At 33.1% G+C, this 25,534-nt stretch overlaps 2 protein-coding genes across 2 annotated transcripts; both read right to left on the bottom strand.

The window, feature by feature from the left end:
* Positions 1 to 692: 692 nt before the first annotated feature.
* Positions 693 to 16,637, bottom strand: LOC144840271 (polycystin-1-like). Its single transcript, XM_078696029.1, has 28 exons — positions 14,350 to 16,637; positions 13,684 to 13,851; positions 12,854 to 13,491; positions 12,275 to 12,438; positions 11,772 to 11,893; positions 10,801 to 11,678; positions 10,401 to 10,653; positions 10,060 to 10,255; positions 9,525 to 9,833; positions 9,077 to 9,378; positions 8,725 to 8,868; positions 8,369 to 8,434; positions 7,483 to 7,505; positions 6,821 to 7,072; positions 6,417 to 6,656; positions 6,109 to 6,224; positions 5,691 to 5,908; positions 5,064 to 5,425; positions 4,605 to 4,735; positions 4,370 to 4,517; positions 4,052 to 4,177; positions 3,810 to 3,901; positions 3,619 to 3,698; positions 3,060 to 3,350; positions 2,587 to 2,721; positions 1,759 to 2,067; positions 752 to 1,372; positions 693 to 702 (listed from the first exon to the last, which is right to left on the bottom strand). The coding sequence occupies exons 1-27, from the start codon at positions 16,387 to 16,389 to the stop codon at positions 779 to 781; spliced, it is 8,397 nt and encodes a 2,798-aa protein (XP_078552155.1). The 5' UTR covers positions 16,390 to 16,637; the 3' UTR covers positions 693 to 702; positions 752 to 778.
* On the bottom strand, positions 16,446 to 25,534 carry LOC144839354 (polycystin-1-like). Its single transcript, XM_078694670.1, has 7 exons — positions 25,224 to 25,534; positions 21,385 to 21,456; positions 21,100 to 21,263; positions 20,176 to 20,808; positions 18,962 to 19,213; positions 16,722 to 18,710; positions 16,446 to 16,474 (listed from the first exon to the last, which is right to left on the bottom strand). Exons 1-7 carry the CDS (start codon positions 25,457 to 25,459, stop codon positions 16,446 to 16,448), a joined length of 3,375 nt encoding a protein of 1,124 aa, XP_078550796.1. The 5' UTR covers positions 25,460 to 25,534.

The following is a 25,534-nucleotide window of genomic DNA, read 5'->3' as shown; positions in this document are numbered from 1 at the left end:
TCAAAAAACGGCCAAATTTCGACCTTTTTATTTTTCGATATAACTGGTTACTATAGCATAATTGACATGCGCAGAGTCTATAAGATGATGATAACGCAATAGTATTCTAGACACCCATCATATTTACCTTCATTAATCAAATTCTATATTAATCAATCAATAATTACATTGTATTGATCTTAACAAAATAATCTTCAATCCACGCAATTAAAAAAGTTATAAAACAAAAATAATTAATTTTTAAATTTTATTGATTAAACTTCATTACAAATATATATAAATATACTGTAGTAAAAATAATATGATACACTTATTTTCGAACCTCATTTTAGACCTAATTAAAACGCAGCTTTCAAAAGAGGTTTGTCGTTTATAAAAATATAGTCACCAACAAAATTGTATCCAAATTATAATGGAAATGATTAAGAAAGCTGTTAAATTTAGTTTGTTTGTGTCAATTAAATTTACATGGTTCTGCTTTTGATATTGTTCAAAGAAAACTTTGTCCATAATTAAAATTTCAAAAATACTAAACTACAGAATATTGAAATTATTCACTCCACAAAAATATCTTCAGAATCTTTGCTGCACACAAGATTCGATCGTCCGTTGACCCAACCACTACTCATCCCAACCCACCCACTATTCATCCCAACCCACCCACTACTCACCCCAACCCACCCAATACTCACCCAACCCACCCTCTACTCACCCTAACTCACCCTCTACTCATCCCAACCTACCCTCACACAATCTCAAATTAAGTTCAGGATATTACTTAGGATAATTCCCAAGCTGGTTTGCATAGATTTTCAGTTTTGGAATCGTGTAAACCGGACTTCGAATTATCTTTACTAACATCTAGTCCATATAATGTATTATTGTTTTCCAGTTCTTCACTCTTTGGTCTTTTCGTTTCAACTTTCACCATTCTCGGCGATTGTGTTGGATCACTACGACGACGAGAACGTTCTTTCTCAGACGACTTATCAAAATGTAAATTAAACGTTCTAGATTTTAATGGCGCAGTAAGCGTATGATCATTTTCTATTTTATTACGCTTTTTAAAACGTTTTCTCCCTTTTGACATATTTTTCCTGCAAAGAAGTTCCTTACAAACACATTCTTCTTCTAACTCAAACAACTTAAGAATTTCTAACTTTTCAAGAATATCATCAACCATCGGAGATAACCGATCAAAAAGGTTCCTCAATTGGTCAGGACTTAATTTATCCTCTGGAATAAACAAGGACACACCAGAACCAGTAGATGAAGCCCGAGAGGCACCACTCTGACTGAAGGTACCGTCTGAAGACAGTGAGCGTGTTGAAATTGAATCAACACCAACAAAATTGACACGATGACGATACTCCTGATAAAACAAAAAAACATTTACAATCACCTGTAGTCACCAGTCTCGTCATGTACTAGGTACATGTCATGCCCTGATTTCTAGAGCACACTTCGCCACCAAAGGTGCTCAAGGCGCTTTTGAATGCATAAAGTAGGCAATCACCTGAGATTAAATGCACACTAAAATTGCGAATTTAAAATGGAAAGAATTATGACAATTATGGGTAAAAAGATGAGTTTTTAACCATTTTTAAACGAATCCCAGTTAGTAAATTTGTGAATTGAGATGAATTTTCCATATAAATATATTGTGGAACCACGTCAGATAAAGTTTATATGCACTTGACCTTTGACAAACTTTCAAATCTGAAAAATTTATAAAACTGAATGTAAAGTGAAACATACCTTTTGTTTGATGATTCCCAGTCGTTTTTTAAATCTTTCAATCATAAATTCAATCATAGATTCATTTTGAAAGTTTACTTTCTTCATCTGCCCCCTTCTAGATGATCTGTATACATTGATGATGACTGCCGCAAAAAGACATGTCGTTAAAATTAAACAAAAATAGAAAAATGCTGACATGAACAATGGTCCCCAGATGGGATAAGAATCCAGGAGGGAATTCAGATTCGATGCACCGGATATAAAAGAATATAAGTACAGAACAGAGGAACTGACGGATTGGAAGTCAGGCAATGTTGTTCCAAAAAGCTGTAATGAAAAATAAAAATGTATACATATTAATTTTATTTACTGATGATTGTCAGATTACATGTTGGCTACCAATTAAACATGGCTAGCCTAAATGTAGTTGTAATCTTTATTAGGTTTTGTCATCAAAAGATTTTATTGTCAAGCCATCAAGTAATAATATTTTTAGGAATGCAACAAAGTGGTTCATAAATGTCAATTATCTGTTACTTAGGTTTTTAATAATTATTTATTTCATAGACAGTTTAGGTTTGATAAATAATTCTTCTACCTGATATTACATATACAGTATTATAAAGTGTATGGCTGAACTATGAAAATAACAGTAAGATTATAAGAATATTACAGAGGGACTTTCCGTGGCACAGTAGAGCAGAAAAAATATACCATTTAGCTTTGTATTAAAGGAAACTTTATACTGTATCATCTATTAAGAAGAAATATTGTCCAAAATATCTTTTAACCTAACTTTTTCAAACAGTAACAAAAAGAAAAAACTTCATATAAAAGCTAGAGTACCTGGTTTCCTAGGAAACTGAAAAATAAAATAACAAGGAGAAAGATGACAGCTGCAGCTAGCAACAGCCAAAAACACCTGGCAAGCACAGACAGAAAAAACACAAGCCACTGGCTAAACGTAAACACTTGCAACACCTGTGAAGAACAAAATACAAATAAATCTTAATTGGAGTTGGAGGTCAAGTTAATGAAAAGATGACAGCTGCCAGAAACACCTGGCAACTATTAACGCCCTGCTAATAGTCACAGCAACTAATAATGTAATGTAATAATGAATTTATTTTCCATATCATTTTCCAAATAATACATACATCAACTATAAATATCAACTGCTAAACAAACTCAACAATCACAATTACAAATGTCAACCCACTGGGAATCATAAGGAACAATTGGCAATCCATGCTAATAATGCTATTATAGATACACAGAAACGTTTTTTTATTTCAAATCAAACATAAAACTTTACTTACTTTTAAAGTTCCAACAAAAAGCAACATTCCATAAGTATTCAAAAGCACATCTGAATAAAAAGCGGCACGGTAAAAATTAGCAAATGCAGTTGGATCATCAAAATCTACATCAAGCACATGGCCCGAGTACACGGCCTGCACCACTAGAAAGCAGACAGTGGTAATACCAAGAAAAACCATAGCAACACTCAGCACACTCCAACCTGAGGTGAAAAACTGCCTGATCCCACAATGCAACAGGTCAATAATTTGTATAAAAATGAAGTAGGTGAGCAATAGAGTAAACAATATCTGAAAATTAAAAACAAATATTATTGAAGTCACTGTGTTATTACACTTGGATTCAAATAAGATTCTTCTTTATAATGGAAGTTTTAAATTACAGTACTCCTGTTCTCTGTTCAGCCATTTCTTAATTACTGAGAATATAACACGATTTCCAGATCATTACTAACAAATAATTACATGCTTGCAAGTTAGAAGCAATGTAAGTAATAGTCGTAATATTGAAAACAACACTTAAAAACCAAGCTACTGTCATAATAATATAACATCTAACCTCAATGACTAGAAGAGCCGTTTCTTGTGAATAACGATCTAATTTGGCTGACAATATTATTGGGGATGGTACAGCACCACCTAAAAACAAACACAAATTACTGGTTAGTTTGTATACTACTACCAAAACTCACATTGACAATGCTACTATTAAGATTACCACAATCTAGAACCAACTGTTTTTTTACTTACTTGACAATGGAAACTCAATCAACAGAACCAACACCGAATACACATTAATGTTGCCATTATAAAAGGTAGCTTCTACAAATACTGCTCTAGTTCTGAAACAGAAATCAAATGGTATCACAATTATTGCAAGACTATTCAGAAACACTTAAATACTGCAGTAACTGCAGTAGAATGGAATTGTACCAACTACAGTACTAATCTACTTCAGTATCTGCAGTAGAAAAGTTTGTTAAATGTCTTACTGCTGATCCAGCCACTTCTCCTGCTTAAGTGTTTTCAAAATGTCAATAGTGCCATCATATGTCATTGCTAAATCTTGAACAAATCCTCCACCAGAATACCGTCCAATCTGACCAATCACAGACATCCTAAGAATGTATACAAACAGCTATCATGTCAAAGTATTCTTTATTCACATTTTTTTTTTATTCTCTATTATTCTACACTAATATAAAGATTAAACAACTAAAGAAGTGTACTTAAATTTACTGATGATTCATTTATCATATACACACTTTTACTCACTATAAAGTTGCTTGGAAAAATCATGAATAGCTTACCCATTTAACTCTTCACTCATCTTGTAGGTCCAATTTAAATTTTGTGATACAAAAACATCCCTATCTTCAGAATAGGATGTTCCACTACCATAGCACACTTCATCAAAATATTCTTTGTATTTGTTGGACTCTTCCACTTTACATTTTTCTAAGGTGTAAATAGTTAATAAATGAGTTGGCACAAACACTGACATTACTGCAGTTGTTTCTAAGAACAGCACCAGTATTAGCTTACCTTGATCACTTCGTATTTGTCGTAACCGGGCAACACCCAAAAGGTTGCCATAGTAATCAATATCCTCAAAGTCAGAAGAATGACAATTTCTGGCAAAAACTTTCTCTACCCAAATCCAGAAATCTTCAAACCTAAAACAAATTCATACATTTAATTCCTGTTTTTACATGTTTGGAAACATCATGCCTGTTAATAAAAGAGGTTACTTTTTGTACTTACATTAAAGTCACTTTAAGCTTTACTTACGTTTGTATGTTGTTAAAAATCTTGTTATCATCTCCAAACATTATTGTATACATCTTTCATTACCCAGATTTAATGTGCCCATATATGGACATGATGTCATATTACTATCATATTTAAGCATATCACTACCATATTTGGGCATATTTGTCAAACTATAGTTTGATAGTGTAGACAGAGCTTTAAAGTTAAACAAAAGCTGTAAGCTGTACTTACATTTGTATGCTGTTAAAAGTTTTGTCATCGTCTCCAAACATTGCATTAACGTATACATCTTTCATTACAGAGACTGTATCTATCCCTGATTGATTTTGACGAAGATAACAGATTACCATCACTATCGTAAAGAGCGTAATGAACACCCAAAGATGACGTAACATGGCGTTCATCGTCACAAGTTTACGGCCTTCTTCTTTAGCTCGAATAAGCCCAAATCCTTGTGGAGGTCTTACGATGCGAGCACAGTTTAAAAGTTCTTGATGTTCATAGATGGGATTGTCGATTACGTTATCATTGTTGCTATAACAACTGTCAATGGACTCATGAGCTGATGCTGAATATAATGCAAAAAGTAGTACCTGTGAAAAAAAAGATGAAAAACAAACTTCGAGAAAGAAATTAATCATCTTCAAATGAGTTAAGAAACACAAGAATGTTTACTTGTATCTGCATATTATTTTTTTAATTCTAAACTCAACAACTAAATTATCATTCCAATAAATAAATATTTAAAAACTAAATGAATATTGGGATTATTGTTATAAAATAACAAGAATGGCCATGTGATGTAGTGTCAAAGGTCACAGGGTGAAGCAACGATGAAGTTTGTGGGGTAAACTTTACCTTTAATGGTTCTAATAAGAGCATAGATATTGTAAGCGAGAGTAACGATGTTATTATCCATTTTCCTGCAACTTCCTCACCAAACTGGCTTCCATATAAAAGGATCACTATGCCACATAGAATCACAATTGTAAAACACAAGCTGTAATTGATGTAAACAAACCATGAGGGCAGCAGATATGTCTTTGTACATGTAGATGATTTGTTCACTTTTCTTCCTGAAATAACAAAAATAAATAAAATTGAAGGATAGTTGACTAGTAATTTTGAATTTGAATTAAAAAACAACACAGTATTTCAACAAGTAATAACAAAATAATGGTAGTGATAGCTTTGATAGCGTTTCCCAATGTTAAGATGGGTTACAATGGACATTCACATAACAACATTCGTCAGAAACTATTTCATAGTAGTATACCTGATGGAAAGGCATCTCTAGATTTGTCATGACTTGTTGTATTATCTGGAATAGTACAGCTAGAATCAGTAGTCCCATGTCCTATTCCTTCATCTGATGAAATAATTCTTGATTTGCTACAAAAAAACAAACAATTTATAAAAATAAATATGAAATAGCATCCTAGAGGGCATTCTCACTCATGAGGACGATCAAAGTATATTGATCGAAACGTTGAGAAACTCAACAGTTCTTTTCAAAACTAATATACGTGGTGTACCGCAAACTTTATATCAACATCCTAGAGGGCGATATTCAATACAACTTACTTTTCTTTCACTAAAGATGCTGCTGCTCTGGGAGTAAAAGTAGCATCTGTTTTTGGAGCTAACAGGTCTGTATCACTTTGCTTTAAAGGTGTGCTACCTTTTTTATGTTGTGAATATTCTTTAGCTGACTGAGTAGTTTCTTTGGAAACCCCCTCTTCCTCAAGTAGACTTTGCCAAAATTCATCATCAGAATTTGTCAGATCATCTAAACTTTGTGTCCGCAACATGTTTGATGATTTTCTTCATAAAAAAAAAAGATTTCATGTGTGAACAGATTTAATTGGTTATTGGTATATTTATTTTCTGACTGACTGAAACCAGTGAACCAAATGAAAAGTAAAATACAAGTATAATAATATCAATATATGTTATTAATTTGTTATTTCATTGTTATATACACTTACTTCAGTGTTTTAATTCCTTTCCTCATACTCTTTCCTCTACTCAACTCCTTTTTTGGTTCCTCAATTCTTTCTTCTTCACAAAAGGATGGTTCAACTATAACTACTCCTGGTGGTAATGTTCCGGTCTTCTCTACGATATTGGATGATAGTTTCTTCATCTCGATGTTCTCGCTTTTGTTGTATGGTGGAAGCTGTTCAGGCCATCCCAAAATGCTCTCTGCAGACCACCAGCGCCCTTGTTCATTTAATGGTCTATTAATAATCACAATGCAATCTTTTAGAAAATCAAATATTTAGGGATACAGCAATTATTCCGAATATCATAGCTTTCGGTTCAAATCTTGGCGCATAATCTTTTGATTGGCCAATTAGCAATTAAAGCAAGTACTAGAACTTAACCTTTGACATAAGTAGTTTAGTATTCATACTGTATCCTTACAAATCATAGTTATAAATTGTTTTTCAACGGTCAAATATATCCTTTTTTAAAGAAATTTTTGTCGGCGTCTGCCTTTGCAAGTTTCTTGTCGAGTCGTTCTAACTTTCATTAAAGGTCAATAATATTCATAATTATATTTGAAATAAAAAACAAATAAATGAGGAAATTTGCCTTAAATGTGGTCTACAAACATAAAGGTGAAATGTTAGAAAGGTTAGCTCACCTCAAGGTGGCCCCATCCAGAGGCTGTGTAAAAAACAATTAGTAGATTTAGTTATTAGTTGGACATTCATTAACATGCAAGTGAAAAACGTGCAAATTGTGGTATTATGCTAAATGTTATGAAACTTACTCAAAAACATTTAGTGATGCGATTGAAATACATACAGACTGAAATAACTTTATTTACAGTAAAATTTGTTTCAAAACAACTCTCAGAAACTAATAACTGTAGGCTGTTCTAAAATGTCCAGTTCCCCAAAAGGTTTTAGTACAGTAGGTCTAATTTGATTATTGAAACAAAATGATTAAGACATACAAAGTGTAAAATTAAACATGCACATGTGTTATGTAAAATGTTTGCTTCAATGAACACAAAATACTAAACCATTGTCTACACTATGAAACTTTATGTGACAAAATGCATATATGGACCTAATGATGTCACATCACCACCATGTTTGGGCATATAACTACCATATTTGGGCACATCATACCTTTTTTCAAGCTAGTTTGATAGTGTAACGGACCATGTCAAAATTATACTGACTGGAGAAAGTACACTTTGTTTACTCTTTAAACTCTTTACACTTACGCAATTATTTAGTTTTTTTGAGTTATCATACACAATAATGTAGTTACTGCAGTTACTGCAGTAGAATAATTCTGACATGATCCCTAACAAAATTAAAATTATCAAAATTATATTTTTCTATTTCATAATGCTATCAGTTGATTATTAGAATAACATATTTCAGAGGGACAATCTTTTACAGGGATGTACACCCCTATTTCAGATCAACTTCATACATTTCACTCATTTTATTGACAGCGTAGATATTTCATTTTCTGAATCTTGAATGAAGGAGTTGTAAAAATCACAAACTTACCTTGGATGAAGTCAAATCCTTCATTTCAAAATCTCCCATTACACTATCATGTTTCAAATCTAAAGCCTGAAAAGGAAACATATATTTAACATGAATGATGTTAAAGTCTGTAGTTTATTTATACCAGTTCATAAAGTTATGTTAGTTAAGTTAAATTCAATTCAATTCAATTCAAAATTCTTTAATCATGATCAATTTATATCAGCTTGCGGTTTAAGGTGTAATTGAACAATCCACCTCATGAGTTAGGTTTTTGAAACAGCTGGTTTCTCAAAATTTACACCACACACGAACATTACCGATTTTTTTACTTCTAATTTTATTTCTAAAAAAAGTAGTGCCTCAAGAACGCTTACCCCTGAATCTTCTCCTGTTGTAGTTTGAGATGCAAAGCTGCCAGCAGAGAACAAAGACTCACTTGCTTGAGAAGTTTTACAGAGAGCATCAACTTCTACAGTTTCAGCTGAACGAGGCATATTCTTATACGCATTCGGAATAAACTGAAAACAAATTTGATCAAACATTTGCAATGATACAATTAACTTTCTCAAAATTGAGAGCAAACAAAACACTTTTTTACTATTTCAAATTTATCTGCAAATCACACTTCTTAGCCTAGCTCAATTAAGAAAGCGTAATTGGCATTGGAAAAGAGTAAGCATGGGATAAGTGAACCAAGTAAAGTAGGCCCTAGAAATTCAAACTTACCTTGTATTTTGTTCTAATAAACGCTAAAGCCACACAAAAATTAAATGGAAATACAATGATTCCAGTCGCCAAGGCAACAACAATCAAACTCCCTTCACCAGATTCACTCAAAAGCCCGTACCAGACAGCATTTACGCACATGTACGTGTAGATTAGCACAAGACAACAAGTCACACGCTGTTTACGAGTAAAGCGAGACTGCTGAGGGCGGTCTACCACAGAAAGCCAGAGATGCTGATTAGCCAGTTGTTGCTTGCTTTCAATTTGAAAAATTGTGGAGAACTTTTTCATTTCTTCATCACCTGAAAATAATAACAATTTCTATAAAAAAATTACAAATAAAGATAATTATGACCAAACTAGGTATACACATGTTCTAAAATAGGTAAAACTTTAAGTTGGATGCACAACAACACCAAGATTTTTTTTATACCACCTAGATACACACCTAAAACCTGAAATGTCTTCTCAACTGCACCGTTATCTTCCATCAAAGACAACCATGTCTCACAGACAAAATGAAACCTTCGACCTGTTTGCGAATCGACAATAACAATGGTTGCAAGGTACCAGGATGGATCCAATCCAGTATAATCATGCCAAACCCGAATCTTCTCAATGTTTTCCAGGTTGCACTCAGAGTAGATACGAAATGTTGCGCTCATGTTACGTTTGAATGCAGTTTTGGACAGGAGGTGTCGTGATCCTGTTTTGCCATTGGAACCGTAAATGCTGATTCCAATATGAGCAGATGTACCTAAAAATATGAAAATTCTTGTAAAAGATTGTGTGTAAAAAGTGTAGCATGATGTAGTGCTTTCCTTTCCTTTATGAGGCACTTTTTAAATTGTTTTAAATAGGTAGTCTTGCAAACATTAACCTGTTTAACAGCAAAATGTTCAGAGATTAACATTCTGGAGCACAATCTTGAAGCAATAATGTTCAACAATTTGTAAACATTTTTTAAACGGTAAAATACAAACCTGAGCCAATTCTTTCACCAGTTTTTACGTATATATCATAGCAGTATGCCCCGTTCTTGCCGCAAATGGGCACTACACTAATGAATTTAAGATCTAGTGTGTCATAGTACCACGCAAGCACCATTGCAATTCCATACAGAAAGAGAATTGTACAGCAGACTATAAGAGCCACTGGATTTGATTTGATATCCAAGTCCTGAAAGATACAATGAAAATGAATTTGAAAACATCAAGATGTGTGGCCAAAAAAGTAAATATGGTTCTCCAATGTTATCTAAGAAATTTGAAGTTAATTATCATCATGAAAGTGTACTGAAATCAAATAAAAAAATCCATAATACCTTTAAATCTTTAAATTTAATATCACTTGGGACAACCTGCACATTTGCTCCAAAGCTCGTCATGTGATTACAGGAACACTTTGCCAAATCTCTTGAAGAATCTGCAACTACCTGACAACCATAACTGGCCCATGTCTCCTCATGTACATCATAGTACTGACATGATTGCTGGAATGAGCTCACAGATATGTTGCAATTGAAGTTGTAATGATTAGTGGCTGTGATGTGGTGAGCTGTTACAGGAGTTGCAGGTCTAAAGGGAAAAATGAAAACACAGAATCTAATGTGGTATTTTTGTCAATAGAAACATTTTTAACTATATCAAATATTGAGGCAACAATTATCAAGAAGCCCTTTTTACTTGTTATATAATATACAGTAATCTAATTATGTGACTTACTCTGGGATAACTAGAAAGGTATAAGCCATGGATGTTGAAGCAGAGTCAAAGGTCAGGTTAACAGCATTGACACTTGTTGATAAGCTAGGCTCTTCCTCCAGACCAATCATCAAGGAAAAGTATCCATCAGCATTACTCAAAGAAGATGCAGTTAAGACAACCTCAACAAAAGAGCCTAAGAGGCTGACATCTTTTTCATAATTTATCGAGATGTATGTAGTCTCACCAGGATTTACTTCATGAAAATAGTTTATCTCTGGTACTATGTCAGATGCTGTTTGAGGAAGACCAAGATTGAGCATCTGTATGTTGTCTAAGTTGTTTATAGGAATCTTAGTGCCATTTATGAATTTATACTCTAATTGTGACACCTTTGTTGTGATGTTACCAACTGTGTATGGATTTTGCGAGTAAAGAAAGAATTCCTCAAAGATTTCCACATTTCTGGGTAAATTAGACAGAATGGTTTCAGGAACTCTAAAATATGTTCCCGATTCCTCAAGAAATGTTGAAATCTCACTTGGAAGAGTTCTTTTTGCTGATACTGTTATCGTTTCAGACTTTAACGTTAGACTCTCTTCATGAACAATCTGAGAAGACATTAAAGAGTCAAGGAGAAGTTCCGTGTCGATCAGTAAATTATTGATGGCTTCCATTTTGAATTCTGAATCCAAAGAACTGATACCAGATGCAAGTAGCAAGTTTTCTGAATTAAGAGCTGACATAGTGTTGGAGATGATCTTTAACATTGCGCTACTGGTTACTTTATCAACATTTAAGCCATCACCTGTTGTCTTGGCTAGAACGCTAAGAAGAGTGTCCAATGAGCTCAAAATGGTTGAGAAAGTTGTTTGATGTACAATTTCCTCTGGTAGTGCCTATAAAAAATATAAGAAACATTACGGTTGTGCAGAGGTTATATTGCTGGGTTTGATTCTAATTTAAGTTAAAAATACTTCAAAGCTTCCTACCGTCACTATTGCAAGTGTTGTAGATATGTGGCTTAAGTCTTTAACACCAATGCATGGACAACTAGCTGTCGCATTTATGATAGCTTCACGAAGATTAACACGATCTTCTATTTCATCACTTTCTAAAAAAAGGCATAAAAAACATATTTTTTATTATGTATAAAAATAAAATACTGTTGTCTCTCAATAAGGACTATACCATATTTCTTGTATCTCTCAAGGAGGAATCTAAGAGTAAAACAGAAGCTGTGTATATTCTTAATTGTACACATCGTCAGGTTCAAGTAAACTGTGAATCTTAAAAGTTGAGTTGCTGCTGAAGAATTAAGTGGTTTTGGTAGATAGTATGTATTCATTCATAAGGTTCTTTAATCACTAAAGTCAATTTATAAGTACAGTAGTATTAAACCTTTAGTCTTTCTAATATTTCTATTTTTTCAGTTCATTAAAGATGTTTAGAGAGTATTACATATTATATTTAAGTCTATATTGTTATACTGTACCTTGAGGCTCTTCATTCAATACAGATGCCATGGTTGTGGCATAGTCAAGAACTCTTTGAGGGTCACTAGCTTGCTGAAGAGCTATCAATCGAGGCCTGCTGTGGACATTCATCCATTCTATTGTTGTCGAGCCTGTAAGCTTAGGCTTTGTAACATATAAAGGACTATAATAAACAAAATTAAGATTTCAAGATTCACGAAATGTTATTGGTACACTTTAAAATGGAAATTTGTTTGCTTGGCATAAAAGACAATAAACAACAAAGCAAAAATACATCAAATTGCAAATGGCAATGGTAAAATATTATTAAAATGTTAAAATACTGTTAAAAACTATTAAAATCACCATAGGCTCTGTAAAATATGGTTAAAACGATTAAAATTTAAAATAAAAAATTACAACAAATATTTATCGACAAACGTTAGAATTGTAAGGAAGATATAAGGAGGTATAACTGACATTCTGGTAATCTACAGTGTTTGCCAAAACTTAAAATATCAACATGGCTGCATAGGCAGTATAGAGCGAATGAGCCAGTTTAAAAACAAGGGACAAAATGTAATAACACATAGACTTACATATGCAATGCTTCAACCTCAGCTCCGTGATTATCTTGAATATATACTACAAGATCTAACGTTTCTGTTCCCTGGTTTCCTCCTAAAGGCAGGTATGTTTCATATGTGTTCCTAGATCCATGATAGAGTAATGTACTTTCTACGCCACCGTTGTTCTTTCCAAGATCCATAATCTGCATTATATAGAGCAATTGTTCTGATGGGGAATCTGGATCAAACCAGTCTTCACAGGATATAGTCACTAGTGTTTCCATAGCAACTGATTCTAGAGGCAAGGCAGAGCAGCTTCCACCAGTTGGTGGTGTGTTTGTTGTGTATCTTACCTCAGCTAAGCCTTCTTCATCAAAGTCATCACCATCGACTACCAGCTGGAAAGTGTACAAACTGCTAACGTTAAGAATTCCCACCTTGACGACCAAATTACTGGAAGAGTTTCCAGTTGTTGTGGAGAGTTCATTCAGCTGGACACTGGTTTTATCATCTTGAATGGCAGTCCATTTAAAAATATAGTTAGAACCATTACAATTTGAGCAACCGCCAATTAATTCAAGTCTTTGTGAAGCACTAATGATGTTAGACGACTGGCATGAAACACAGGTAATGTGGACATCAGGAATTCTACCATCAACTACTTTAACCTAAAAAATAGAAAAATTGTATGTGTTATAAAGTAGCAACAGGCCTTCAGCTGAAAATTGTTCTCAAAATTTGCAGATTTCTCAGTTTCAGAATGTTTCACAATTTTAGACTAAAAAAAAAAGTTGTAACTAGTAATTTTAATCATTGGAGGCAGAATATAAATAAAATCTGGAGCATTGTATCAAACTTACAGTTTGGTTGATAACACTCTCTCGGCTGCCCTTTGTAACCGTTAAAATGAAAACATAGACTTTTAATGGATCCAATCTAGCAGATATAGCTTCAGTTGTATTCTCCTGTATACATTTCAGTTTTGGTATTGGCATGGCACCAGTTTCTACTACTTGATCTGAGACTTGCTGAAAATTCAAAATATTTGTGAAATTTAAGAATTGCTAACAGTTTGTGAAGAATAAATATCCACAATATTCTCTCGTATCCTTTAAGCCTGACTGGAAAATTCATTTGAATAGGAAGCAAAATCAAAGCACAAACGATACTGAAACTTTGTATGAAAATTGAAAATTCATTGACGTCATTCTAAAATGCTCAAAAGGGGAATAAATAGTATCTGTTGAGAAGGCATTTTTTTTGGACAGAATCAATTCTGCAGAAATAGGTTAAACAGCGAGCTGTTAATAAAGGATTAAAAATACTATAGGTGTTTCTTTGAATCACTTCTGCAGGAATAGGTTAAAAAGGGAGCTAACGATAAGGATTACAGTACTGTATGTAATACATGTTTCTTTGACAGAATCCCTTCTGCAGGAATAATTGTTAAGGATAGGAATTACAGTACTTTTTTTGAACAGAAGTACTTTTGCAGAAAGTGATTTAATAAGGCTTATAGTACTTACTTCAGAGCTACACTTCCATTGAAATTGTAATCCCTGTTTCTGATCTCCGACCAAGTCTGGATCAAACGACTCACTGCCATCAAGTTCAAGCAATTTTTGCGAAGATGCATGTCGCAAATGACCGCCACTAATAACTGCTACAATAGGCGTTGCAGTAACCTTGACCAATGAACTTGCAGTGTTTCCAATTGGAATTTCTTTAAAAGTGACGGACAACTGAAAACAGTAAATGCCATATTCCAGAGTGTTTCCAGGTACTGTTAGTGATGGCAGAGATGTCTCCAATGGCAGACTAATTTGTTCTGGTTGTAAATCACTGGAGCATGAATTTCTAAACACTGTCCACTTATATTCAGTTACCAGTGATGTACATAACGTTTCAAAGATGTTGTACTCGAGATGTAGGCGCTGCGACCTAAAAACCATACTTGGAGTTGATGACATTACCTGAAGCTCTGGCAATTGGCAATCAATGACAGAGATGTTTAGAAATGCTGAAACTTTGCTGATATCATTTTGGCAAACAGCAGTTATTGTATGAATACCTGGTGTTTTATATGTAACATTCTGGACTGTTGAACTTGAGTTAAAAACACTATTGCCATTACCAAGATCCCATTGCACATAGCTTTCACCTCCGCCATCACAAGTCACTGACAAGGTAACAGGCATGTTCACTAACAAGAGTTCTGCACTTGCAACCAAGACAGCACTGGTAATTTTCTCCACACTTTGAATATACTCCGATGTGATAACAGAGTTGATTGCATTTTTAGCTTCAACTTCCACTAAGAAAGTACCAGACGTAGGATACAGATAATACGCAACATCTCCAGTAGAAATCATTTCAATTTCATGCTGAGTATTGATAGCAAAATGCCACAAGTAAGTCACACTAGTTCCACTGTTAATAGTGACTTGGTAAATCTGAGTGGTATTTACAGGAACCGTCTTGTTGCAAATGATACTTAAACCAGATATCGATTCAAGCAGACTAAGAACTTTAGTAAGTTTAAGACTTCCAAACATGTTGGCAGCTGTAACTGTTACTGTGTAGTTCCCTGCGATGATACTATTGATTGATAAATTTGTTGTCTTTTCCATGGAAGTATCTATCACATTGTAAATAACATGTTCATCTTCATTTACCACAATCCAAGAAAATGTAATGTTTGATCCATAATCTAGACTTGCTTCAAGCAAAATATCATGCTTAACTTTTGCTGTCCAAATACTAGAAATCCACTTGAGATTTTTGGGTTTTTCTAAAATTACAATTGTCTTTATTGTAGTGATCTCACTAACTGGGTTTTTTACAACTAATTCAACAGTGTAATTTCTCGCTTCAAGAAAAATATACTCAATTAAACTGTCTTCATAAAATTCACCTTCTATCTTCCAGGTGTACTCAATGTCTGACCCTCTTGAAATATGCGCAGATAGAGTAACCGTTTCATTTTGTTGAAAAAAACTGGAAGTAGAGTTGTCAATGAGAAGGTTAACATCAGATACGCCCTCAATTAACGTCACGTTTAGAAACGCATGGGCAGCAGGAAAAGAATGATGATTAGACGCGCTAACAATCACCAAGTAAGAACCAAGATTTTGAAAGCTGTACGAGTAAGAACTTTCATTCACAGAATACACATCAAAAACAGTAAAAGACCATACATATTGAATATCTGTTCCACTGTCTACCTTTGCATGAAAGGTGATCATTTCGTAAGTCGGTAGTGTTGGAGCTGTTGGCCAATCAACTTCCAATTGTAAATTACTAATTGGTTCAATACTTCTGACCACAATATCTTTCATCAATGTAACATCACCAGCCACGGCAGATAATTTCACATTGAAGCTACCAGGTTTGTCAAAAGCGTATGACACATTTTGTCCAGTTTTAATGGCCAACAATAATGTAGACACATGTTCGAAAGTCCATTCAATCTGATTGGTCATTACACCAGACACCACGGCATAAAATTTATAACTTCTGCTAACTTCAGCACAATTCATACTTGCCAGGTCCGAAATAATATCCATATCTGCTACATAAATAGTTATATTTGCTTGTTTAGTACTGACACTATTACGCGCTTCTAAGAAGACTTCATAAATTCCAGTTTCGCTAAAAGAATGTGAAATAAATGAAGTATCATATATTTCAGTACAGGTTTCACAGCTCCATAAATATTGCACATCACTACCTGAAGAAAAAGCTGCTTCAAATCGAACAACCTCATTGGTTGCTATGGTCGTCGAGTTGCAAAGAATATTAAGATTCAAAATAGGCGCCTGTGCCTCTATACAAAAATATTTACTTAAGCTACTTATAGAGTTGAACAAGGTAACATTTATACAATATATTCCTATACTTTGAAAAGGAAACGTTAAATTTTTGGTATCAGCTGCATTTGTAAAATTAGTTGTCCATTGAAAGCGTGTGGGAATTCCATGTTGCACGTAAGCCGAGAATATACAATTATTTCCAAGTGAGCAAAATATTTCAGTAAAGTCTTGAAAACAATTATGTTGAATTTCCAAGCCTTGGAGGCTTTCTATAATGGAAACGTTTGAATAAATCTGAACTTGATTGAAAAAGTTTTGTATAACCACGTCCATGGTAAAACTGCCTGGTTCGGTGAATGTGTAATTAAATGACAATTCTGGTGCCAACACCAGATTCCTGGTATCATTATTCCAATAAAACTCATAGTTTGAGCCGCTTATAAAATTTAACGTGAATAATGTTTCTTGACCGAGTAATGTAGGTCCATTGTTTTGTAGCGTTACACCAGATAGAGGCTCTTGTACGCACACTAATTTACTTTTGTTCTGTGATATACTATCACTAACTACAAAAGCTGTGACAGTAAATGGTCCAGGCATATGATATGCATGACTTACTGACGTATTTGAAGTTTTTAAATCTGTATCGTCCCCAAATATCCAATTAACGTCAAATTGGATATCTGCAGCTGCTGATACAACAGCATGGAAATAAACCGACTGATGCACTGGCGTACAATCAGGCAACAAAATATCTTGAAAAACTAATGATTCACTACGTAGAGAATGCACAGCATTTAAAAAACAAGAATCATATCGGACGGAAACATTTACAATAAATACATCTTTGGTAAGAAATGAGTGGTTTTTAAATAATGTAGTCTCTGTAGACTGTAGAGTAAAACTTCTTTCTTCAGAAGCACCAGTATCTCCAAAATCCCAGGTAACTGTTACAAACTTTCCAATTGTGCCTATTAAACTCAGCATAAATTCAGTATCTTGTTCAATAAGCACAAACTTTGGTGCAATGGTGAAAAATAAATTCCAAGGAGTTTCTTTCACAGTCACATTGAATGTTTCTATGATATCTGATGCCACAACAGACACATTATGAACTCCTTCCGTTTCAAACGTGTGTCTTACCTCAGAAACATTCTGTTGTTGAGTTTTCCCATCAACAGTCCACTGGAAAAAGTGGAGACAGTTGCTAGAAACGGCAGAGAATGTAACCTCACAATCTTTGTAAATTTCTAATAAACCTGGTTGAGAAGATAACGTGATATGTGCATCTTCGTCGACCACTTGAAGTGTTTGATTGATGTTTTTAATGTCAATTCTGTTATACGCTGTAAGATTGATTATGTACGTCTCACATGATTGGAAGACAAATTGGAATATTGCAACAGATTTTCCTGAGTTGTTTGTCAGTTCGTTACAAACTGGAAAGTCTGATGTTTCAATGTTTGCTGGACATTCTGTCACAAACCAACACTGTCCTGTTGTATTGTCAACTGTGGAAGTTACTGTCCAATTTAAAACTACATTTGTTCCTGCCATTACAAAGGCCATAAGTGTCACTTCTCCAGATGGAACTTTTACATTTATAAGCTGCAGGTCTTTAATAGGTTCTTGCACAGTAACATTACAATGCAGAGTTTGATGGCTAATTGGATTCCTAATGTCAGCTTTATAAGAGATAATTCCTGCAGTTAAATTGTTCAATTCAGGTGATTTAATAATTTTAGAAATAGAGTATAAAACTCGAATCAAACATTTATTTGATCTTTCTTCGTGACTTGGTAGAAACTCTCCAACTGCCAACCACTGGTGAGTGTTGGTCTGATAAATGTCTGTAGCTCCTTCTTCTGCACACTCAATGACTGTGCCATTCTGTTGGAATCCAATGACATCATACTTTTTAACTTTGATCTCATTTTGTGGAAGAACCTGATGTAGAGAGCTTGGAGATACTGTAGATGCAACAATTGTTTCTGATATTAGCTGAAACTGTGGTACTAACCTTGAATTGGGAAATTCAAAACAAAAAGAGGTGGATGGACATGTACCACAGCCGTCTGCAAAAAAAATACAAAAATAGCTTTCATTGTCAATAGTAGTATGAAAAATAACACAAATACATTGAATCATCATACGAAAAATGATAAAACAAATAAAATGAAGAAACAAGGAATATAATGAGAGTCCAGATTACATAAAAGAAAATAAATAAATAGTCTAACAGTTGATTAAAATAATTGTCATTATTAATGCCTGCCTGTGACAAAAAACACTAGTAAAATCAAAACAGTATATTGGGGAGACTTACCAGGTGGAAATAAGATTTGATTGTCACCACATACGGGTCTATACACCTGCATATGCAAATGAGCCATATTAGCAGATTCAACAGTTACAAACTCCCATGCTGCTAAACTAGCATCATCCTGGAAGTACTGTTTGGGTAATAACACCACTGTTTGTGTAGAAGTAGAAGTTGTAGTGGTTTTAGTATCAAGAGATGAGAAAGATGGATAATATCCCATTAGGTTTGTTCCAAGTACATGTGCTGGAGCATCAACTGAAAAAATGACAGAATGATATTTAGTTAGTGATTTAAAAGTAACTGTGGATACCACTTACGTACCCTTACACACCACCAATCATGCTTGTATTTTGTATTTTACACAATGTATTTTATCTGTATTTTACCAAATTTTAACCTTTTTTTTTGTATTTTTATGTGAATCTTTAAGTTTGAACAAATGAAAATAATTTCAAACCATGTACTATATTTTACTGTGTTTGACCATGAATAAATAAAATGAACCATTAAATGTAATGTTTGGTTCAAAAGACACAATGTGAAATTATTTAGCTGTAGGCCTAAATTGTTTTATCTAATCCTCATAAGGCCTTGTTTACACTATCAAACTTTATGTGACAAAAAAATGTGAAGTGCACATATATGGACATGATGATGTCATATCACTACCATATTTGAGCATATTACTACAATATTTGGGCATATCACACTTTTTTTATCAAACTAGTTTGATAGTGTAGACAGAGTTTTACAACTTTCACAATGTTTATATCTGTGTATTTTGAGGAGTGATCAAACAGTGGAGATGGCACACCAGTGTTTGTTCTGGTTTCATAGCAAGCATAGTGGAATACATTCAGTGCTTGATTGATTGTACTTGTTCATCTGGTATGTAATTACTAAAATAACTAACACTCATGAGCATATCTTTTTCTTCTTTTTTTTCAAATCTAATTGGTTTGATCAATATCAAATTTCCAAGTGGTTATTTCAAACAAGGTGTTATAAACCTGTTCAAGACATTTAAATCAATTTATTTAAAAACAATTGATAAAAAGAAATGTCTAAATTCATTCATTCATTCATCAGTGGGAAATTACTTAATATAAAAATTAACATTAATTTTGATCCATTACTGTTAACCCAATCACAATTTTTAATGACTTTGTTATGATAGTTCATGATACATTATTTGTAAAGAAAGGTTGAATTATCACCTGTTTCTAAATAATCTGCCGGAGTCCACTTGGTTTCAACTTCATTCCCTTTGGTGATGGTCAATTCCACCAAATGCTGGTCTGCAGTGGACATCACAACTGGACATGTGAGGTAGCCATTGGCTGCAAGCAGTAGTTGCACTTCAACCATACTGGTTGTATTTACCCCCTCTATGTTTACCGTTGCCTTGATTGTATATTTCCCCGGTAACCCGTACTTGTATGAAATTTGAGATGGGCCAGTGAACACTTGCCCATCGCCCATTTCCCAAAATAAACTTGTTGACGTTGTGATAAACATTAATGCAGTTACATCAACCACCTCATGGACATTATTATACTTGTTCACCTCAAGTGTTATGTTATAAATAGAAAAAGCACCCTCTACTATAGTCATCTTACATGTACTATCCAGGTTAGTACATGCATCGGTGCAATCATTGTCACTTATAGCGCCATCAATGCTACCGCAAATACAAGTGGTGGTTCCATAGAGGGCAGCATACACATAGCTCTCATCATGGCAGAAGTTTGCACACCGTTCTATGTCATAACCATTATCATTGTCCCAAAGGTTATATAAGACTGTTTTTGATTGGTCATTCAATAGAACACAACTCATCAAGTTTTTAACTGTAAAAGCAAACATGTTTAAAAAGTTAACTACATACGATAAGTGTATGCTTATTATTAAAAGTGTACCAGGACGTTGTGCAATATGTTATTGTTAATAAGCTGCTCTTTTTTGCGCAGGCTGACAATAGACAGAATGCTCAGAAATAAAGCCTGCCTAGGCAAATTTATTTGTGTTAATCAAAGCTTTATGTATTTCATAATTCCATCTAAAAAATGCACACCCAATCAGAGTTCAGGAATGTTCAATTAGAACAAAATAACAAAAAATGGAAAACAGATTTTACTCACCAAAGTTAACGTCTATTAGTAGTTGGTTTTTCAAGTTTTGTGGTTCTTCACAAGTGATCCCTTCATAGTCAATGGTAATATTGTTGTTTTGCTTTTGGTCTATCAGCCAATCTTGAAGCCAGATCAAACCAGAATTGCAAACCCATTTATTGCTGGACAGCGCCCTTTAATGTAAAGAAACACATTCTGTTCTCACTGTATACCATAGATGTATTATACAAACTAGAGTCCCTGCTCTGTTCTCCTCACTTTGTAATTGTATAAAATAAATTAAATGATACTCACAAAGATTTTAAAGAAGTAAAATTTGAAAGACAGTCTGTAGGTAGATTGGTAATATAATTATTGCTTACATTTCTGAAAACAAATTGAAACAAAACATTTTTTAAGAAAAAAGCAAAGTTTGACATACTTCTATATCATAAAACTTTCTTCTCTAAACTCTCAAATACTAAGTGTTCGTACCACTTTCACACTAAACACTGAGTGTGATTAAACTCTGGAGAAAAGCCAACTTACGTTATCGACTAGAAACACTTAAAGGACAACTTGACCGATGACCATATTAGGGATGTACATATGATTTCAGAACAATCGCAAGATTAAGGATATCGCCGCACGCGCTCGCCGTACACCCGTCGCTGTAAATTGCTGTGACGTCACAGGTGCATCGCAAAATCTACTTAATGAGTCCAGAAAGCAAAAGAAACAATAAAAAAAAAACATCCCTAATGCATTGTTAAAATATGGTCCTCGGTCAAGTTGTCCTTTAAGAGATCCCATTCAAATCAATCCTGCATTACCATTAGTTTTTTCAATAAAAAAAACTTATATTGATGTTGTTTTATGATAACACAGAATTTGACACTTGATTTAAATTTATTCACACCAAACCAAACACCAGTGTTGATGACTGATGCAAACTTTGGAGTGTCTCCAGATTTGTTTGACAGTGTGAAATAACTGCATTAAAAATTGACATAGAATTTGGTTTAGTTGACATCAGCTCTTTCGGGTCAATAGACAACTCTGGCAAAGCATGAACATTTCTAGTAAACACACTTTTAAATAAATCGTAAAAAATATAAATTTTTTATTGTTTCTTTTGCTTATCTGGATAATGAAGTGTTCAAAAATACCAGACAAAACATTTTGGCAAATTTAAGCCTAATACAGGTAAAATTAGCAATTGAAGTGACGGTGCCTATCTCTTGTATGTTAACAACAATGAAAACTCATTATTTATTTATTTATATTATATTTTTTTTAATTATTATCAAATCAGCATTCATTTTTTTTAAATTTATTAAATTATGCATATATATTGCCATGGATCAGTGGCGGATCCAGGATTTTGAAATAGGGGGGGAGGTGATGCAGGGCCTAAAAGTAGTGAAATGAAGTGCTGAATTTAATTTGATGTCCTATCTTTTGCATTTAAAAGCCGGCCGGGCTAAGGATAACCAAAATGTCAATTGATCATTTGATGCATGCAAGTCATCCGAGGATGAGCAAATAGACATACATGTTGTACATCATAGTAAGTACACATCTTTCTTTGATGCACATGATAACACCACTTCATACTAAGTACACATCTTTCTTTGATGCACATGATAACACCACTTCAACATTCATGTAAAGCAATTAGAAACATCTTGGCAATATTTGTGTAGACATAACACAAACTGACGCATTCCTAAGCCCTCTTACAAACAACCATTAACAACGCTTCGTGGTCAGGAATTCCATAAAATTGTCAATGCCTACAGTTAGTAGCTATTATGTCAACAATCTTTTTAAATTTTATTCTTTAATTAAACAACCTAATTTGAAGGAAAGGAAAGCCTCACACAATTTAATTTAAGAAGATCTCTCTTGTCTAGAAGATGTTGGTTGATCTCTAATACAACTGTAGCATTCACTTGATATTATTTAAACTAAAAAACACATAGAGAACCTAGTAAAGAAGATCTTTTCCCTATTGAAATTGTTCACTCTTAATAGTTACTATTGTACAGTACAATAGGTACTGTATTGTAGTTATGCTTTAATAATTCCAATTTCAAAATAAATCACCGAACCAATTTTGCAAAACTAGTCATCCATGCTAGTAGTAGTACTAGTGAAAAATAATTTCACAAAAACATTTCAATTTTGTTTAAAATACTGTATTAGTACTAATAAATACTGTATTAGTACTAATAAATACTGTATTAGTACTAATAAATACTGTATTAGTACTAATAAATACTGTATTAGTACTACTAAATACTGTATTAGTACTAATAAATACTGTAATTAGTACTAATAAATACTGTATTAGTACTAATAAATACTGTATTAGTACTAATAAATACTGTATTAGTACTAATAAATACTTTATTGGTACTAATAAAATACTGCATTAGTACTAATAAATACTGTATTACTATTAGTACTAATAAATACTTTATTAGTACTAATAAATACTGTATTAGTACTAATAAATACTGTATTAGTACTAATAAATACTGTATATTAGTACTAATAAATACTGTATTAGTACTAATAAATACTTTATTGGTACTAATAAATACTGTATATATTAGTACTAATAAATACTGTATTAGTACTAATAAATACTGTATTAGTACTAATAAATACTGTATTAGTACTAATAAATACTGTATTGGTACTAATAAATACTGTATTAGTTCTAATATTTGAAATGAAATAATGTCTTAACTACACTGTATTAACTTAAAGGATAGCGTGCTCAAATTCCAATGGGAATGACTTTAGCAACGTCAGTCAGGTAAAACCAGACCACCTTTTAGGGTTAAGCTAACATCACATTGAATATGAATGCATTCTGACCAACTATACAGAATGGACTCAACTATAGTTAGAACGCACTTAATTGTGTTCCAACTTAAATGTAAACAAACAAATGTGAAGAGTTAATATTGGTTTTAAACACTGAATGAAAATCAATATCAAATTTCCAAGTGGTTAATTCCAACAAGGTGTTATAAACCTGCTCAAGACATTTAAATCAATTTATTTAATAACAATAAATAGTGCTAAAATAAGTGACTTCCTAAAACTACTTGTTTCAACTTAATTTGTATTCATAAAAGAAAATCTCCTTGATGTTTTCATAGAGTGTCCTTTTCATTTTGCTTTACTTTTCAAGTTTTCATTCATTATAAATTGTTCTTATTAATCTTATTGAAAAATTAATTAATTTTGTTTAAAATAGTTTAATGGTATAATTAATAATATAAAAAGTGCAAATAACGATTAGCTAAAAGCTAAACAAAAGCCTGTAGCCTTTTTCCTCAAGTGCCCGTTTTAAACAAGAGACCAGAAAAAGTGATGATACATGCTTATGAATTTTTGTCCCTTGTATGGAAAAAAGAACCTCCCTGTAAAAATCATCATGGCTACCGACTTGAAACATGCATTTTAATTCAGATAAAAAATAATTGTTAAATTATAAAACATTATAACGTTTTATACATATGTGCAAATGTAAATACATCATAGTTATGACAGTATAATATCTATAATGAAATATAAAAATAAATGACATATTGTGAATTGACAAAAACCAGCTGATAAAAGTAATTTTTTTTTTTTAATTCAAAATAAATCTTTTTAACAAATACAACTTATTTTAAATGTGGGTTGGAACACAGTTAAGTAAAGTTTTATAGTACAAATTTGTAAGACTAAGGTCGAGGAGGCAATAACAGTTTTAATTCATAATCTAAATGTCTTTTCAATTCAATTCAATTCAATTCAACTTTATTTCAGACAAACTGTCCATATGAAACATATAAATACAATAAAAAATAATACAAAGCATTATGTGACAACCGTCATGGAGAGAGGACTAATACTTATTTGTTGACATATAGTGCCTCTTAAAATATGTGGATTATGTTTTGAGGTTTATTGGATGTAGACTGTAGACATTATTATATTATTGATTACTATAGTTTACAAAACAACACATTATTATGGCTATACTGATACTAGTTAACACACGTAAAAGTATACAACTGATTTAATTTTAAAAGTAAGCGATGTTAAATTTTCATTCATTTCTTTTAAAGCAATAGCAAAATTATACTTACAAAGAGCTGACTTTCATTTGCAGAGTTGTAGAGATGAACGGAAACTCAGTGAAACCACGACCAGAACATGACAAGTTGTACAACTCATCTTCTGTAAGGCTACAGCTGCAGTTATTTGGGGCATGATGGCAGAGATACGTATCACTCCACACAGTTTGAAAGAATAAGCAGACTAGGATGAGACTGACATACTGGATTCCAACTCTCACCAGACCAGATTGAAGATGTGTAGACATCTCCAAATGAAGTTCTGTAAACTTCTTTACTTGAAGTCTTGTGGATACATTCAGTCAGCTGATGTCATGTGATTC

This window comes from Antedon bifida, chromosome 4 (assembly GCF_963402885.1).
Source record: "Antedon bifida chromosome 4, ecAntBifi1.1, whole genome shotgun sequence".
Lineage (NCBI taxonomy): Eukaryota > Metazoa > Echinodermata > Crinoidea > Comatulida > Antedonidae > Antedon > Antedon bifida.
The sequence above is the reverse complement of the archived record's forward strand: the minus strand, read 5'-3'. Positions and strand labels throughout refer to the sequence as shown.